General features: G+C 36.7%; 1 protein-coding gene across 1 annotated transcript in view; it reads left to right on the top strand.

The window, feature by feature from the left end:
- Window positions 1–1,706: 1,706 nt before the first annotated feature.
- Window positions 1,707–18,447, top strand: part of LOC117408712 (gamma-aminobutyric acid receptor subunit beta-1) — a 100,270-nt gene continuing 83,529 nt past the window's right edge. The window contains exons 1-3 of the mRNA XM_034013957.3: window positions 1,707–2,209; window positions 2,312–2,403; window positions 2,579–2,646. Of these exons, the coding sequence (XP_033869848.2) occupies window positions 2,130–2,209; window positions 2,312–2,403; window positions 2,579–2,646 (240 nt within the window). The 5' untranslated portion in view covers window positions 1,707–2,129. The remainder of the gene's footprint in view (window positions 2,210–2,311; window positions 2,404–2,578; window positions 2,647–18,447) is intronic.

The raw sequence follows: 18,447 nt of genomic DNA, 5'->3' as shown, positions 1-18,447 counted from the left end.
GCTGTTCGGGTTGTGTTTTTTTTTTGTTTTTAGGGGTTCATAAAAGAGCAATAAACGGTACTTTTATATATATTACTACAGCAATTGAAAAAGCCATTTGTCAAAATGTCTGTCTACTGAAGTTAATTTCTTTATACAATTGGAAATCCCAACAGCTGTGATTCCTGTGAACAGTAGCAACAATACAGCTGAGGGTTTCACAGCAGTCCGTGCTAAACCGTGTCTTTGATGCACTGAGAGACTTCAATGGTTTATTTCTTTTCTAGCGCCATATTCATATTCTAAAAACTTGAAAGAATGTTTAATTAATATTTTGTTAAGCATTCCTTAAATCCTTTCGTAAATAGGACCCAGAAATGTAAGATATGCTCTTGACTGTACAATTACATGTAATTATAATATCCTGTTAATGTTCTGTTTTGTTTTCATTTTTTTTTTTACCTAATAGAGTATGTATAAAAACTATGTTTTCAAATGCTTAAGTTTCATTCGGTTTTATTAAAGGGATGGAGGTGTAATCCAATCTTTGCAAACACTCAGTGTTCACTGGTTCTAGATATCAGGATAACTGTTTATAAGTTTCAAAGACTAGAGGAACAAGAAGGACAACAAATATTAGGCCTACAACTTCCCTTACTGGTCACCATTAGGATTACTAATCAAAACGTTTCAGGAACATGGACAAGCCAATAGAACTTGAACTTGAAAATAATAAGCGCTTGTGAATTTGGATTGGCAACTCAAACAGCAGTCATTAGTTTAACTACTACACAGTAGGGGTTGTTTTCAAAGCTCGATAACTAAATCTCTGCTAATAAAGCACTAGATCTAAAAATTAAAATCAAGTTTTGCGCATGTTTAAGAACATAAGAAAATAAGAAAGTTCACAAACGAGAGGAGGCCATTTGGCCCATCTTGCTCGTTTGGTTGTTAGTAGCTTATTGATCCCAGAATCTCATCAAGCAGCTTCTTGAGGGATCCCAGGGTGTCGGCTTCAACAACATTACTGGGGAGTTGGTTCCAGACTCCCACAATTCTCTGTGTAAAAAAAGTGCCTCCTATTTTCTGTTCTGAATGCCGCTTTATCTAATCTCCATTTGTGACCCGTGGTTCTTGTTTCTTTTTTCAGGTCAAAAAAGTCCCCTGGGTCGACATTGTCTATACCTTTTAGGATTTTGAATGCTTGCACAAGATCACCTACTGAAAGAACCAACATATTTATACTTGTGGAATTAGTAAAATTGAGTAATTTTACTCAAATTTCACTTACCATGTTTTGAAAATAACCACCTAAGAGTTTGGTGTTGTAATACATCCTCTCGACTGATGAATGTGGCTTGATTATGCTGTATATACGTTTATTGTTATTCTGTACTCCTATTATTAGTCAAGCATACTGTAGCATCAAAATCCAACTCGTAATTTCAATACCGCATTTATGGCTGGCCCTCTTAACCTGATTAGTTCACGTTTTGAAAAGGTTTATCTGCTTTGTAGTTGGGGGTGGGGGTGGGGGTTGCCGTGAAAGGATAGTTTAACTTGTTCCAATCGTTTTTTTACGCATTGCGATTTAAAAAAAAAAAAGAAAGAAAGAAAGAAAGAAAAAATCGACCCTAAAAAATTATGAATTTGATTACTAACTCGTGACGTGAATGTAATGTATGATAAGGATTTGTAAGCTTCCAGATAACACTCTGAACCCAGCAGATTCCTAAACGTGACTGTTTTTCAGGATGTCCTACAGACTGAATGATTAAAGGTGGATGGGAATCTGCGTTGAATGCCTCTATGCCTCATGATCGGCTACCTTATACAACAAAAGGGGACCTGCTTGATGCAAATCTGAACAGTGGTGCTGTTTCTGCTCAAACGAGGGAATCAGGACTGAATAGCACATTCATTCAATTAAAACAGCATACCTGCGATCGCCGGGATAACAAAAAAAAAACACTTGTAAGTCTGAGATCTTTTTAGTATTTTGCAAGGGAAACTGTTTCCAAACAAACAGTGTTTTGATGTTGGGAAAGCTACGCGCATGCGTTTCTCCTGTTGGAATTATTGTACTGCCTAGGACTAAGTTGCATTCATTGAATCTTCGCTCAAAGACATTTCGTTAATCAAAGTTAGGAATGCGGAGAGTTCAAGACCGAGGATGTTTCGGGATTTTATCTTTTCCCATGATGGTGGCCATGGTCTGCTGTGCACACAGGTGAGATCATTCGGATCTATAATCTTTTCATCATGTATTTCACTGTCTCACAGTGTACAGTTTAGTGCAGTTCTGAATAAAATCCACGTTTCTTCCCTTTAGCGTTAATGAGCCCAGCAACATGTCATTTGTGAAAGAAACCGTGGACAAATTGCTGAAAGGATATGACATTCGCTTAAGGCCTGATTTTGGAGGTAATTTATTTATTCAATAGACTTCTGTTCGTTTGTAACTGTTACTATTGCTTCACCAGACATCAGGCAGTCAATGTTCAAAAGCATGTTTACTAATATATTAAAATCACCAGCATGCAAGATTGAAAAGTTAATCATATACAGCTGAAACATGTACTGTATTCTTAATTTGAAGGTCCCCCTTTAGATGTTGGAATGAGCATTGACATCGCCAGCATTGATATGGTCTCAGAAGTAAATATGGTGAGTACATTAAAATATTTAGCAAGCTACCAATACAGGGAACATGACAAAAGTAGATAGAACAGGCCAGTCTTTTGTTTTGCTGGGTGTAGCTCTGACTCCATGAAAAGTAATGTCCGGAATAAAGACGCAAATTACTTGTGGTCAAGGTTAGAAAGTAGTTGTTGGAAGTAAAATAATATATATATATATATATATATATATATATATATATATATATATATATATATATATATATATATATATAGTGTCCGTGTTTATATTACAAACTGGGGAGGGGGGAAATTGTGAATTATTGCAGTAAGGAGTTGAATTTGTTTAATATGTCTAATGCCGCCATCTGCTGTATTATTCACTGCGTTTCAGCACCATGGACATGGCTATATGTTTTGTTTTACACGTAGATGTATACATATAAAAAAAAAACCCCGTTGTTTATGAATGACAGTAAGTAACATTGTGAAATGGTTACTGGAAAAACCTGGTCTCAACTGTTGAACTATGTTGTAAAGCTCCCCCCTTTAGAAAGTCGAAAAAGGCATATCAGAAACCAACGCTATAATAGTGTGTATGTTTGTCAGTTGATAATCACTATGCATAACGTATCTTTTTTTGCATTTGTTTTCTGTCTTGGAAACAAACTCAGAGGCAGGTCTGGCCTTCTGGCCTGCACTTGAAGGCCACTAATGTGAGCGTGTTTTGAAATACAAGTAGTGCTGCAGATATACCAACTAAGTACATTTTAGCAATACCAGAAGCCAGTTACCTACCTGACTTATTGACCAGAAATAGTAGAAATTATACATTGTTACCACTCAAATCTCCAAAACCTACTTTTTACAAAGTAAAGTTACAGATTGTACCACCTTACTATTTGTTTATATTAGAAAACATACAGTACATTTATTATTATTATTATTATTATTATTATTATTATTATTATTATTATTATTATTATTATTATTAAGCACAATGACTAATATGCTCAATTTATCATTCACTGCACAGATGTAATTTCTACATCTAATAGCAACAGACCATGCACAGTACTAACAAGAGCAGTACTTGACTCCCCCACACTTTGCCTATGTGACTCAACAGTAATAGAGGGGCATCACTCATATGTGGGCAGATGGTATTATAAGTCCCCATGATAATATGCATTCAAGGACCTCTTTGGTGGGAAACCACCAGTTTCACAAAATATTTAACATTTTGTTGATGTATTTATGTGCATAAACAACTTCAGAAAGTACAATCAAAAAGTAAACTAACTCCAAATCTATGAAGCATATGACATACAGTATACGGATTTGGTTAATATGCTGAGGGACCTACTGGCTTTTTGTATTATGAAGAATAATTATATATTTTTTTAGACTGAACTAGAAATGCATTGAAATAATTAAATCAGTTTGCAAATTTCCAAATAAGCTTGTAAACGACCTACAGCTAAGTAGGGATTTTTTTTTTGTTAAAATAGCTTTTCAGACAGAATTACAATGTTTATAAAACCAATAACTTTGATATGTTAATATATAACAGTAACCAATAATGACTCTTTGTGATTATTAGGCACCGATGTGTTACAGTATATTAAAGCTGCTGTGCAAGTATGTCTTGTAATTTATTAAAATACTTGCTAACTTATGCAGGCATATCTATACACACTAAGCAATGCTATAACTTATCCATCTGCTAGAACACACAACCCCAGGTAGAAGTATTTTAATATTAAGTAACTACACAATAATTGTGTTTTTCATTATATTTGAGCAGTGTCTCTATTTTGTAATGCTGAATTACTTTTAGCAAGCTTGTGCTGCCAAAGACTCACTAAGTAATTCAAATGTGTATGATTGGCCTTATTTCATTTACGATAGATTTAGGAGACCAGTTCAGCAAATTCATTTATTACATGCTGTGGAATTTATATTGTTTCAAATCTTCTTTAAAATGTAAAATGCTATTGAACACAAGTGACTGAAACACTTGTTGTACACTATGTTTAGTTGGTGTCCTTTTTGTCATCAATCTTTTAGTTAATGTAAATGTTTCAGCAATGAAATAAGGAGTAAGTCATGGATTTTTTGATCTGCTAATGTGCATTTCCCTTCTAGAGTTGTGGATCCCAGTCTGGCTCAGGTCAAAAGTTAAATAAGTTTAATGGCCTCAATCTTTCCCCCAGTATATATTTGACTAGATCACAAAACCACTACATCATTTGGCACAATTGGTAGTGACTGCTTGAGAGAGACCCAGAACAGGCTGCCAGCCCTATGAGAAGAAGCTGTAGTCAGTGCCATTGTTACCTTTCAATAGTTAATTCATGTACATACATACATACATACATATTGTGCTGCTGTACTCTAGAATAAGTATAAAAAGCAGTTACCCTATACTTCTTTCTGAGTTTGCAACACTGCTATCAAAACTCTAAGTTGTAAATAGTTTATCTTGATGGAGGTCTGCTTAGAAAATCATAAACCGAATGGAACATAATGTTTAAGTGTGCATGCAGAAGCTGCTCTGTAAGAGTTTTCAGATTGGTGAAATGCCTGTAAAGTCGTTGTGTGTTTCAGTCATTGACTTAACATTTATGTTTGTTGCCATGCTTGCTCTGAATCTTCTATAGTGCCCTTTTCAAGCATGTGACAAGGGGATAATTGGAGAGGGGAACAATTGTTCGGTGCTAAAAATAACAGCACCGATTGATTTCCAAACCTACTTACAAGAAACTACATCTAGCTGGGTATGTTACATCATGGGATATTTTCTTTGAACTGTATTCACATGTGAACCAACTGTGCTCTGTCTCTACAGTACTTAAAAGGATGCATTTGCATGAAGCCTTTAGAGAATAGTTCTGAGTATGTTTTTGATCAGCCAGTACTTTTTTTCTGAGGTTTATTTAAAAATAATGAAAGGACTGATTTATTTAACTCCAGGTTTGTGTCTGCGGTTGGATACAACTAGTGATGAACCTAATTACCCTTGTGAACCTGGTCAGACGAACCAGAGTAAGAGAGAAAAGAACCTCAACGGGCACAAGCCTGGAGTTAAATGGCCAAGAGCTTGTGAGAAAACTGCGTGGGACACAGTAAACACAGATCTCTGCTTTGCATTGGAAAGGTTAAGTGGAACAGTTGAAAAGAAGCTGGATAAATTTGGGGACATCATCTACGCATATGAAAGCGAGAGGTTTGGAGTTGAAAAAAGGAAGGAAAAAGTGCAAACTATTCCTGGAAAGTCTAGACGGCAGAAGGAGATTGAGTGCTTAGTTAGAGAAAGGAGACAGCTGAGGAAGCAATGGAGAAGAGCAGAACAAAAGTCAGAAGGAGGGACTCAATCTCTTATAAAAGATAAGCTTGCAACATTGCGCAGAGCTGAGCGCCTACGGAAATGCTACAAAAAGAAGGAGCGTGCGAGAACTAACTTTTATAAAGATCCATTCAAATTTGTAAAGAAGTTAATGTCCAGTGAGAAAAATGGCACACTAAAATCATCTAAGTTTGAGCTGGAGAGATATTTGGAGGAAACACATACAGATTCAAAAAGGCAGCAGCCTATGTCAATTCCGTCAGACATCCCACCTATCAATCCACCAGAATACCAAATGGAAGACTGTGCACCTAAGTGGAAAGAAGTAGAGCAAGCTGTGAAAAAAGCAAGGGCGTCATCATCTCCAGGGCCTAATGGAGTTCCGTACAGAGTGTACAAGAGTGCTTCAGGTGGAGTTTTTATACCAAAAGAAAAGATTCTACAAGCATCAGTCAGTTTCTCCCTATTTCCCTATTAAACGTAGAAGGCAAGATTTTCTTCTGCATTATTGCTCAGAGATTGTCAACTTACCTATTAAAGAACTGCTTCATTGACACTTCAATGCAAAAAGCGGGCATTCCAGGTTTCCCAGGATGCTTAGAGCATGATCTGGCAACAAATTCAATCAGCTAAAAAGGAGAGGAAGGAGCTCCATGTGACATTCCTGGATTTGGCTAATGCATATAGTTCAGTGCCACATGAACTTCTTTGGGCAGCTTTTGATTCTTTCAGTGTACTGATGACAATAACAAATTTAGTGAAAGCCTACTTTGGAGATTTGCCATTTTGTTTTTCAACTTCAGAATTCAGCACTACATGGTAATGCCTAGAAGCTGGAATAATGGCAGGATGCACCATTTCTCCACTGGCTTTTACCATGGCAATGGAAGTAATTATTAGGGCATCAAAATGGGTAGTGGGAGGAGAGCGCTTGGCTTCTGGAGTGTGACTACCACCAATTAGAGCATACAGTACATGGATGACATGACAACCATGACTACAACAGTAGCCTGCACTAATTGGTTATTGGACAAATTCATTAATAACATTGAATGGGCACGAATGCAATTCAAGCCCACTAAATCAAGGAGCATCTCTATACTTAAAGGTAAAGTAGTAGATAAAAGGTTTTACATTAATGGTGAGGCAATAGCAACAGTGTCTGAGAAGCCAGTGAAAAGTCTTGGGAGATGGTTCGAAGGGGATCTAAAGGACACAGTTTGTGTGGGAGAAGTTAGAAAACATGCAGTAGAAGGGTTGAAGAGCATAGACAGCAGCGCTTTACCGGGCAAACTGAAACTCTGGTGCTTTCAGTTTGGTCTACTGCCAAGGTTCCTGTGCCCACTGACTGTGTACGAGGTTTCTTTGACAACAGTAGAGAAGCTGGAAGCTTTAATCAGTTCATACATCAGGAAATGGTTGGGAGTTCCACACTGCCTCAGCAGAGTGGGACTTTATGGTAAAGGAATACTGCAGCTACCAGTCTCCGCTCTAGCCGTGGAGTTTAAGCGTGCCAAGGTCCAACTGGAAATGACATTAGTAGAGTCACATGACAAATGCGTAAGGGAGGCAGCACCTGTGTTGAAAACTGGAAGAATATGGGCTACAAAGAAAGCCGTGGAAGATGCAAAGGCTGCCTTTCGAATTGATGATATCATGGGACAAGTTCAGCATGGAAGAGGGGGTCTTGGTCTCAGTTCAGCTCCTCCTACATGGCACAAGGCAGCACCAGCTCAACGGAGGAAGCTGGTAGTCAACAAGGTGCAAAAGCAGGAAGAGAGGATGAGGTGTGTAAAGGCCGTTTCCCAGGCCAAGCAGGGAGAATGGATGAGAGTAGTGGTGTGGAGTAGTGGTTAGGGCTCTGGACTCTTGACCGAAGGGTTATGGGTTCAATCCCCAGTGGAGGACACTGCTGCTGTACCCTTGAGCAAGGTACTTCACCTAGATTGCTCCAGTAAAAACCCAACTGTATAAATGGGTATTTGTATGTAAAAATAATCTGATATCTTGTAGCAATTGTAAGTCGCCCTGGATAAGGGCATCTGCTAAGAAATAAAATAAAAAAAGGGAGAGTATGGAACTACGCAAGATTGGCTGGCAAGACCTATGGACAATGAATCAGAGCAGGATCAGTTTCCTCATCAGGTCAACATATTATGTTCTCCCATCACCACAGAACCTAAACCTCTGGGTAGGAGAGGATCCCTAATGTCCTTTTTGTTCATCACCTGCAACATTAAGGCACATTTTAACAGGACGAAAGGTGAGTCCTAGCCAAGGACGGTTTACTTGGCGCCATGATCAGGTGCTGCGATGTTTGGCCTTAGCATTGGAAGACAAGCGTAACATGACCAATAAGTTGCCACCAGTTCCATCAAAGCATTAAACACAAAAGACAACATTCCTCCGTCCAGGAGAGCAACCACCAAGAAAAGGAGTTTAAACCAAGCCTTGCCCAGGACAACTGGAAGCTGCTAGATACTGGAAAATGCTGGCAGATGTTGGTCAATGGCTTATTTTTCCACCTGAGATTTCCACCACTAACCTTCAACCAGATATTGTCTTGTGGTCTGAATCAGCATGCCTTGTTTACCGGGTAGAGTTAACAGTGCAATGGGAGGATGCTGTGGATGAGGCGTATGAGAGGAAGAAACTGCAGTACATTCAACTAGCTGCTGAAGCGGAACAGCTCAGATTGAGAGTCCGGGTTTACCCAGTGGAGGTGGGTTGCATAGTGAAGAACTTACCTGAAGCAGCAGAGAGGAGCAGCAACTGGCTGTGGTTGAGACGGAAAGATTCTGGCTGGGGATGTCAAGCACAATAGAAAGAAAGCAACGGTGATGTACAGGTAAGTACGCTGGGCTGAGTTGAGTGGGGGACGGAGGGGGGTGATGCTGGGACGCCAGAATCACTGTCGAGCTCTCTTGAGGTGTTGTGGGCTAGTCGATGAAACACAAAGGATGGAAGGTGCCCACTTGAAGACCCCAGTGATGTACCCTACTCAGCTCAATCCAGACGGTTGTCATGCTGACGCGCTGGGGAGACCGCACTGTGGTTGATCCCCAGAGCCAGCATCACAGCCGTTGTGTGTGCTGATGTGCTGGGGAGGCAAAATAAGCTGATCCCTGGAGCCAGCATTACACTTCAGCCATCAACACCAGTCAGAAGGATATCTACATCATCAGATGTAAAGAAACACAAATGGATGGAGACGCAGATGGATCACATTAGTTTACTGTAAAGCTGCGTCTTAGTTGGTGCTTATCTTGGCAAGAGCCGAGTTCAAGTCAGCATGAAGTTTTAACATCTACTCTTATGTAATAGAAATCATAAATGATTCTGCAGATGATGCATAGTTCACATATCCTAGTCTCTGTAAGTCACCTTAGATAAAGGTGTCTGCTAAATAAACAAAATAATGAGAATCACTTGAAAAAGAATAACAGAAGCTACTAGATGCAACCTTAGGTTTGAGGAATAAAACAAAAGAAAATTGATTGTAATGTTCTCTTTTCAACTTGACCTTTTCATTTATAATTTTGATTGAAACTGGAATGCAAAGTTGGTTACCCATGACTGAAAAAAGAAAAATGGACAAATGTAGTATAAATGGCTTGTTTGGTCTAAATTGAATCTTGTTAAAGAAAGTGATTTATAACTGAATACTGAAATGCCCTGCTTGTCAGAGGGTGGAAGAGCTGGCATGGGTTCTCTGATAGAACAAGAGCTGACTGTCCTGATATAGTCCAGGACACACATAGGCAGTCCCATCATCTGAGAAATTAGTTTGGAAAAGCAGAGCAAACAACCAAATAAACAGGTGATACTGTATTGAGACAGCTGACCTTCTCTTTGCTGTGGGACCAGTACAGATCTTGAAACAAGCTGTTAGTGGCATGGGATCCTGCATACTGATAATCCAAGAGGGATAAGATATCACCACCTTACACATTGGCAGATCATTCATGGTATCACTTGGGACTACAAGGTGATAAATCTTCCTACACCGGATTACTCATGCTTGGGATGAAAGAAGGCAGACAACCTTAAAACCCAGCAGTCAGGCAGAATAACGTTCCGCATATAGTTTCAAAATAATAGATACTGGTTCAGACATTTCTTGTGTTCGCAATTCTCTGACAAGGGGAACAATTATGTAAATGTATGAAACAAATAAGGAACAACTCGAAAGGTTATACCCTAACATATACCCAGATTAAACTGTAATTAAGGCATCACAATTCTTATAGCTGATTTTAATAATTACCAAATAACAACGATGATTCGTGTTATTTACAGTTATATTTAATGTTAAAAACATCAGCTATCTTTATCCCAATGTTTTATTTTTTGTTACTTGTTACTGTTTAAAAGCTGCTACAAAAGAGTCATGATTGACATTCCATTCTAGATATAGTATAAGTGTTTGTTTTATAGATCTGTCAGTCCTTGATACCTTAATGATTGAAGGCTTTTGCGCAACAACGTTGATTGAACAGTCTCTCTGTAATTGCCATCCACTTTGACAAAGCTTCATACTGTGGGCTGCATCAAAGCCTCTGCTCCTTCTGGCGAAACTATATTTAATTTCTGTAACCTAATTGCTTTTTTCTCTACACAATTACGTAGGAATTATACAGTCAAAACAGAATGAATAAAAATATGTAATAAATGGTTGTAGAACTACATTGTGCACTGCATTAGAGGTCTCCTGTTTTAGCTTTTTGGTAGATTCAAATTCATAACAGCATGTTTTCTTTCCTTATTCTCTAATTTTTATTTTTTTTTACATTATGTCATTAATGAGAAGATTATTACTCTGAAAACCAAAAACTTTACCCTAAAATGGCTAGCAATGATTCCCTCTGACCCTTGCATTATTTGCTTAATCCATGTGTATTGTAACCTGGGTACATGTCTGACTACATCTGAAAGGATCAGTAAATACCTCATAGAACAAGAAATGAACATGGGCCATAAAGTCATGCCGTTTTCTATGATTAAATCCACTCCGAGGTCAAATCATAGAGAAAATGAGCTAGAGTTAAGGTTAGGATTAAAGGTGTGGGATGTTATAAGCATGTACATCATTTGAACACACAACTTCTTTGTAGTTTCTTACAATCCTTCGTGAAAATTCAGTAGTATTTATATATAAAATGTTATCTATAAATACTCTATCCTGATTGGCTATTACAGCAGATCATCATGGGTTGGCACTTCTTTTCAAAAAGGGACAAATCACTGATAGAATTTTGAACAAAAAATGGCAGACATATTGGAATAAACATGACTGACAAGATTTATGTAGATGTTAATCTTTTGGTCAGACACCAATGATTAGTTAAAATAGTGAAAAAAGCAAAAGTATTCAAATCAATTCAAAACTTGCCATTATTATTATTATTTTTATTTCTTAGCAGACGCCCTTATCCAGGGCGACTTACAATTGTTACAAGATATCACATTATTTTTACATACAATTATCCATTTATACAGTTGGGTTTTTACTGGAGCAATCTAGGTAAAGTACCTTGCTCAAGGGTACAGCAGCAGTGTACCATACCAGGGATTGAACCCACAACCCTCCGGTCAAGAGTCCAGAGCCCTAACCACTACGCCACACTGCTGCCCCATTCTGATCACTCTGCTGCATCTCCCTCAACTACAGCGTTTTCCATATCCCATTCTGAAAATAAAGTTTTAAAAATATATATCTTACACTTTCAGCTTTATAAAAAAGATGTGGATGACTCTTAAGAGACTTTTGTGGTTAAATGGATGTTTTGTTGCCACTGCCCCCGTCTTCGTGACACGGGCCCAGTAGTTTTCCACGTTGTCCAGCCGTAAACTGCAAAGTCAGTTTGATAAGTAACCGGGTATTCCATGCAAGTAACATCTTTCTCGCCACTGTGAAGCTGTAGCACAAATCTGGTATCCCTCACTACACCGGGTAACAAAGGACGATTTATATTATAAAAATTAATTTAAAATAAACATAAAAAACATCACTGTCACCTGATACTGTTGCAGGTGTTGTGAGGAAGGGCCTGCGTGATTTAAAGGCAGACTCATTTGTGCTGCGTCATGATGAACATGGTCAGTAATATTTTACTTTAAAATGTAATGAACAAACCAAGAATTACAAGATACCCGAAAAACTTTCAATGGCAATGTTCAATTCAACATCTATAAATCGTTTTTTTTTTTTTTTTTTTAATTAATTATTATTATTTATTTTTTGTTATATGGAACTATTTTTCCTTAGCTCAGTTTTAGGAGAAAGGATATTAAAAAAATACTTTAACTTTTTTTCAATTTAGTTAGTTAACCCATTCTAAGCGAAATAAGGCACTTCAGGGTGTGATTATATATATATATATATATATATATATATATATATATATATATATATATATAGATATAGATATATATATATATATAGATATAGATATATAGATTATTTATATATATATATATATATATATATATATATATATATATATATAAAATAGAGTAAGCAAGTAAAATTTGAAAAATCTCCTTGTCTGCAATGAATGCAAATTCATGGGACCGCAGGTCATCACAATGCACCGGGTACTATGCATTGTGGGTTTTAGTAGCAGGTCATAGTCATTTTTTGGAAGGGCAGGGGGTACCTTGCACTGGTCCAAAATGAAACAAATCTGACCCAATTTCTATTATTCTGCTCGACTTGGTTTTAAGGTTGTCTGTCATATCTCACCCCAGGCATGTTGAATCAAGTGTAGGGATATCAGTACTGTAAAGTAGTTACAGGACAGATAACTGCCTCAATTAAAGTGCCTCCTGGTGGATTAAAACAGAGCTAATAGTCTCTACTGAGTTATTTTGTCGGTCAGCTTGCTACATTGTTTTTTCCAATCCTTTAAATTGGGATTGATGCACATTTATTTCTCAAGCTTGACAGTCTAATGAGGACTGCATATTTCAGGAAAATCTTTGAGCTAAACTTTGTAAACAGAATATGTAAAGTTTTCCTAACTATACTACTGCTTCATCAGTCTTTCTATGTAAATCATAACTGGGTTCTCATTGTTCCTTGAAAAACATTAACAAATAGAAACTATTACAAATTAAAAACCCTCCTGAGGCGCATACTGCATAAAGGCATAAACATGCGTTCCTGTTGGCTGAGATATGACAACTTAAATCACTACAATACTTTTGTCAACCTTACTGAAACTAGAATAAACACCCAGTCTTCTTTTGTCACCTGCAGACTGCATGTTAGAATTCCCAGTTTCCGTGTGATTGTAGTTTATGATTTGGAGCTGGTAGTCAGTGTCTATATATATAGCCTACACAGTCACCACAGTCAATTCAAACAATACAGTATTAGTTCATGAACATGCTTTTTTCCTGCTAGATCTGTTTCTGCTAAGACAATCCTATAGAACCCAATGTGTGAAAGGTTCTTCAATAACAACTCCCTGAACTGATACATTACATAGTAAATAGTTCAATAACAACTCCCTGAACTGATGCATTACACAGTAAATAGTTCATATTTATTTTATTTTTAAATTACAGTTTATTTACAGTGCACTGCAAACAGAACATGCTGCTTAAAGAAGAATTTCATAAATAAATATTTTTTTTACAAATTAGAGAGATAATTTTGACTATTGTGTTACATCACCGTGCAGACAAGAAGAGTGAAGGACAATTCACATTCAATATTCAGTCCTTTGTACTCTGCATTACAGGTTGCCCATTCTAATGAAGCCCAGCGCTGATCAAAACATCAAACCACTTTAATGATATTGCTTGATAATGTTGAATGACATCTATTTAATTTGTATTAGATTTGTGCTTGACAAAAACACACCTTAAAAATGTCATTTGTTTCCTGCATCTAGTGCATGTACCAGAATTGTTTAAATACGAATTTACTTGCCAACTTATGATTCAAAACACAGAATGTTGTTGCTAAGCAACACTCAGTCGGTAGCTCAAACGGATTTGTTGTAACCAATCTTTTAAAAAGATACCAAATGAATAAGTGATATTGTGTTCATTGGAGGTCTGGCAGGGCAGAAGAGAGCCCTACACATAATTAGGGAAATGCACTGTGGAGGATATGAAACACAGGTGATTTACTGTATTGTAAATACTTTATTGTTGTTGTGTTTGTGGTCTGGCAGAGGCGGTGTTAGCAACTCGTCTCTGCCAGACAGCTCGTGCGAATGCATGGTCAGCAGTCAGTGATTATTGACAAATTGACTGTCGGCCATGCAAACTAAATCTCTCATGCAGAATGTGTCCGTCTCCGAATTAATTAATTGGTTGTGAATTCAGGACAAATCACGTAACCATTTTGTCAATGTTTGATAGATTGTAGCCTAGACCCTTTTCTACATTTCCTGCAAGTTTGATTTTGTGCCTGCCATTGGTTGAGGCACAGCACAGAGTTGAATGCAGTGTCAGGTGAATCTTCAAGTGAGCGATTACACACCTAATTATTGTTTTACCAAGAATAAAATTGTAAATGTATTACTGTCTTTTAGAAAATATAAAAAGAAAAAAGAAAATAGGCAGCATAATAAAGATGTGTCAAATATTCATATTTTCTATTTTTGAACCATATATTTAAAATCCTGTATATTTTTTAAACTGCAAGCACAGAATGTTTTGTTACAGCTATTAATTCATTTAAATGAAAAGTAGACAATGCATACAATTCTTAATATTAACATACTGTTTTTAAATCTTTCCCTTTTTACCATACTAATTCTGCAAATATAAAACTGCAAAATAATAATACTCATTAAAATGTGCTGACATTGTGTGTTAAATCCAACATCTTTTGCTCCACAAGCCCGCTTCTTCAAGGAGTGTTTCAAAATACATTTCTTAGCTCTTATTAACACTACAAATATGATTACTGGTCCACTTTTCTTCTGGTGAAGATTTTTTTATTTTATTTATTTATTTTTTGCTTGAATTTTATATTTCACTTTGAAATATGAATATAATTTCGAAGACAATTCCATTGAAGAAACATTTCTGCCACTTTGTGGTACCTAATCAGTTGATGTGCTGTAGTTCAAACTCATTCCAGTGTTCTAGCTGCAATGAGACCTACATCAAAGATACCAAGAGGCTGCATTTTATGTAAAGCATTGTATAGGATATATTTGCATTCTCAGCACAATCAAAGGGGTAGTAAAAAAAACTAAATAAAGAGTATTATAAAGCATTTCATTAGCATTCCTTGTAAAGCAAACTAACCATTGCTTCAGCTCAACTTGCTTCAGTGATGTTTGTTACAGTGTTTACAACTGAGTAATTTAGGTAGGGATGTATGTTTGTAATTGGCCACTTCGAGTAAAGTTATGTGCAGGTCCCTGTGTGGATTGTTCTGTCTGGTAGCCAATAATAAAAGCTGATATTTAATACTGTATAAAGTATACCAATACAAGCATGATGTGCCCTGGATGTTACAATTGTGAATAGATAAGAAACTAGTATTGTGAATAGATGTAAACCAACAATCTGAAAACATATAGGCTGTTCTGAATCCACAGCAGTTCTCCTTCTGCTTGAATATATTTGACTCAGACTTTTATTTACAAGAACATGATGGAGAAGACAGAAATGGGTGATGAAATGGTTTAGAACAGCAGTTCTCAACTGGGAGGGGGGGGGGGGGGGGGCAAACATTCCATGGGGGCGCAGTGAACATTTGAATAATACTGTAATTATAGTAACATAATAATAATAAATTACAAAAATAATCATTTTAAAAACTTTAAATGTGATTCTTACAAATTCACACTCATTAGTATTATTATTATTTAATTTTCTTATTTTTTTTAACCGGTCGAGTTTACGTTTAAGCATTAGTTACCCACCGCTTTGCACACTGCACAGTACACAAAATGAATCGTTCTGTGGTGCTTGAAAAAAGGCAGAGCGATTCTGTAGCTTCATCCTCATCATTAAAAAAAAAAACCCAAAAATTAGAAAATATGAAGAAAGCTGGAGCACCACAACTGCTTGTTTACGTCCGATTTGTACATGAAGAGTCACTTCTGGAGGAATTTCTTTTTTGCAGACCACTTCCAACTCGCACAACCAGCGAACACAAATGCAATGTTAGATAATTTCATTTGTGAAGAAGGTATGCACTGGGATGAATGCATTGGGAGTTGCAGGGACTGAGCTCGATCCATGACGGGGAAGCAGAGTGGTTTAATCACCAGAGTTCAGCAAGTGGCCCCCTGTGCTGAATGGACACACTGCATGATACATAGAGAAGCCTTGGCCGTGAAGAAAATGCCGGAACCACTGAAGTCTGTAATGCAGCAAGCAGTGCAGAGAATCAATTTTATAAAAGCACGGCCACTTAATGCACATTTATTTTCGGTTCTGTGCCAGGAAATGGGATTTGATTTGGGCCTCTCAACTGTCAGAGGGAAATTTCAACATGTTTCCTACGTTTTCAGATTTCATCCAGGATTGTGGCGGCAGTGTGGATTACAATGATCTTAAAGCCCTCATTGTTTGTACATGTCACAGGACTGAAACAACAGTTCAGCAACATCTTCCAGGAAGATGGCAGTTCACTTGTATGGGTTTGTGATCCGTTCGTTACTTCAGTTGGTTCAACCAATCTTTCTAAACCATTTCATCACCCATTTCTGTCTTCTCCATCATGTTCTTGTAAATAAAAGTCTGAGTCAAATATATAAATATGTATATATATATTTTTTCTTATTATAATGCGGACTGTGAAAAAACTAATCATATACACACATATAAAAAACATACTTTGTCAACATTTAGGCTAAACGCTTAGCCCAGCTTTTGTGTGGGCTTGCATTGCTTACAAATGTATTAGTTTTAACATCATATTGTTCTGATTCAGTTTTAGTGGAAATTATGAGGTGTGCACCCTCTGTTGTAATCCCACCAGTTAGTTTCTTCTCAAGGGTACAGCAGCAGTGTCCCCCACCTGGTATTGAACCCACGACCCTCTGGTCAAGAGTCCAGAGCCCTAACCACTACTCCACACCTTATATTTTTCATATATAGAAATTGGCCCTGTAATCCATATATTTATTTTATATGGATTACAGATTAATGAAAATATATGGTGCACCATATATTTTCAATATATAAAATAAATATATGGATTACAGATTAAATATATCCCATATATTTTAAATATATAAAAAAGGGGCCAATTTCTATATATGAAAAATATAAGGATCATACTATATATATAAAATATATGTTTTTTCCATACGAGTGTGCACGTTAATGACTTCAGTATTTACTATTGGAATTTTATTCATTATCGTGCGAAACAGTGGACATATTATGGTGCACACTAATTTTACTGTGTGATACTATGGTAATCAGAATGAATATACGGAAAAATCTTGCAAGGGTCATGTAAGTTAAGACTGTTCACTTGGTGGGCCGCACAGTAAAAGATATATACATATGTATACATTGTAATATACGTGAAAATGTTAATATAAATTGTATGTAGGCCAATAAAGTCAAATATACTACTTTACACAAAAAACTCAATATCAGAAATATAATATAATGGAGGAAATGTATTTTACTTTCAATGGAAATCTCAAACAGTAAAAAAAAAAGATGTCAGAGTATATAATGCTAAGTCTCAATATTTAACTTATATTCCAAAATTTAACATTTTTAAAAGCACTGAAAAAAGACAAGCTGTGAAAATGCAAAATAGTAAACAGTACCACTTTGAAATGTACTTTTTTATGACACTTGACTTCTTTTCTCACACACTTGATAACAATGCTCATTACATGTTCTAATTCTGCAACTTTCCACATAATGTCTGTTGATGCAGAATCCAGTGTAAAAAAATGGGTACTTCTGCATTTCTTTCTTACTCACTCTGCTACTGGCCAGTGTACTCAGTCCTATGTGGTGCACCCTGTTGTAATCCCACCAGTTAGTTTCTTCCAAGGCAATTCTGCACTTTCCATGGCTTCTTGAAGTTAAAGTATTTTTCCTTTCATTGAGACTCCATAGCTTCTTTCATTTCCAGTAAACTCAAAATATGTTGCTTTGTGCAGCGTATCACAGTGACGTTATATGGTGGTGTAATCTATAACTGCAACACTTGCACTGTAAATCAGACATGTTGCCTTGTCATCAAAATTATTCAGTGAAAAAATAATCATCTGGTTAACGATTTTGGAATCTTCTGCATTCCGCCTCCACCTTTCGCTTCTGTGATATTTCCAACTACTTTCTCTATTGATATTTAAACTTTACACAAAGAAAAATAAATCGTTTAAACAAGCCTTCGCTTAGCTATCCTAATCAAAATTAGGAAATGGATCCTGTGTGCTATTTGATTGGCTATTTTACTACCTCTGTGAGCTGTGATTGGCTTAATGGGAATGTCACTCATACAATGCAGACTGCACATGTTGAATACGC

This window comes from Acipenser ruthenus, chromosome 2 (assembly GCF_902713425.1).
Source record: "Acipenser ruthenus chromosome 2, fAciRut3.2 maternal haplotype, whole genome shotgun sequence".
Classification (NCBI taxonomy): domain Eukaryota; kingdom Metazoa; phylum Chordata; class Actinopteri; order Acipenseriformes; family Acipenseridae; genus Acipenser; species Acipenser ruthenus.
The sequence above is the reverse complement of the archived record's forward strand: the minus strand, read 5'-3'. Positions and strand labels throughout refer to the sequence as shown.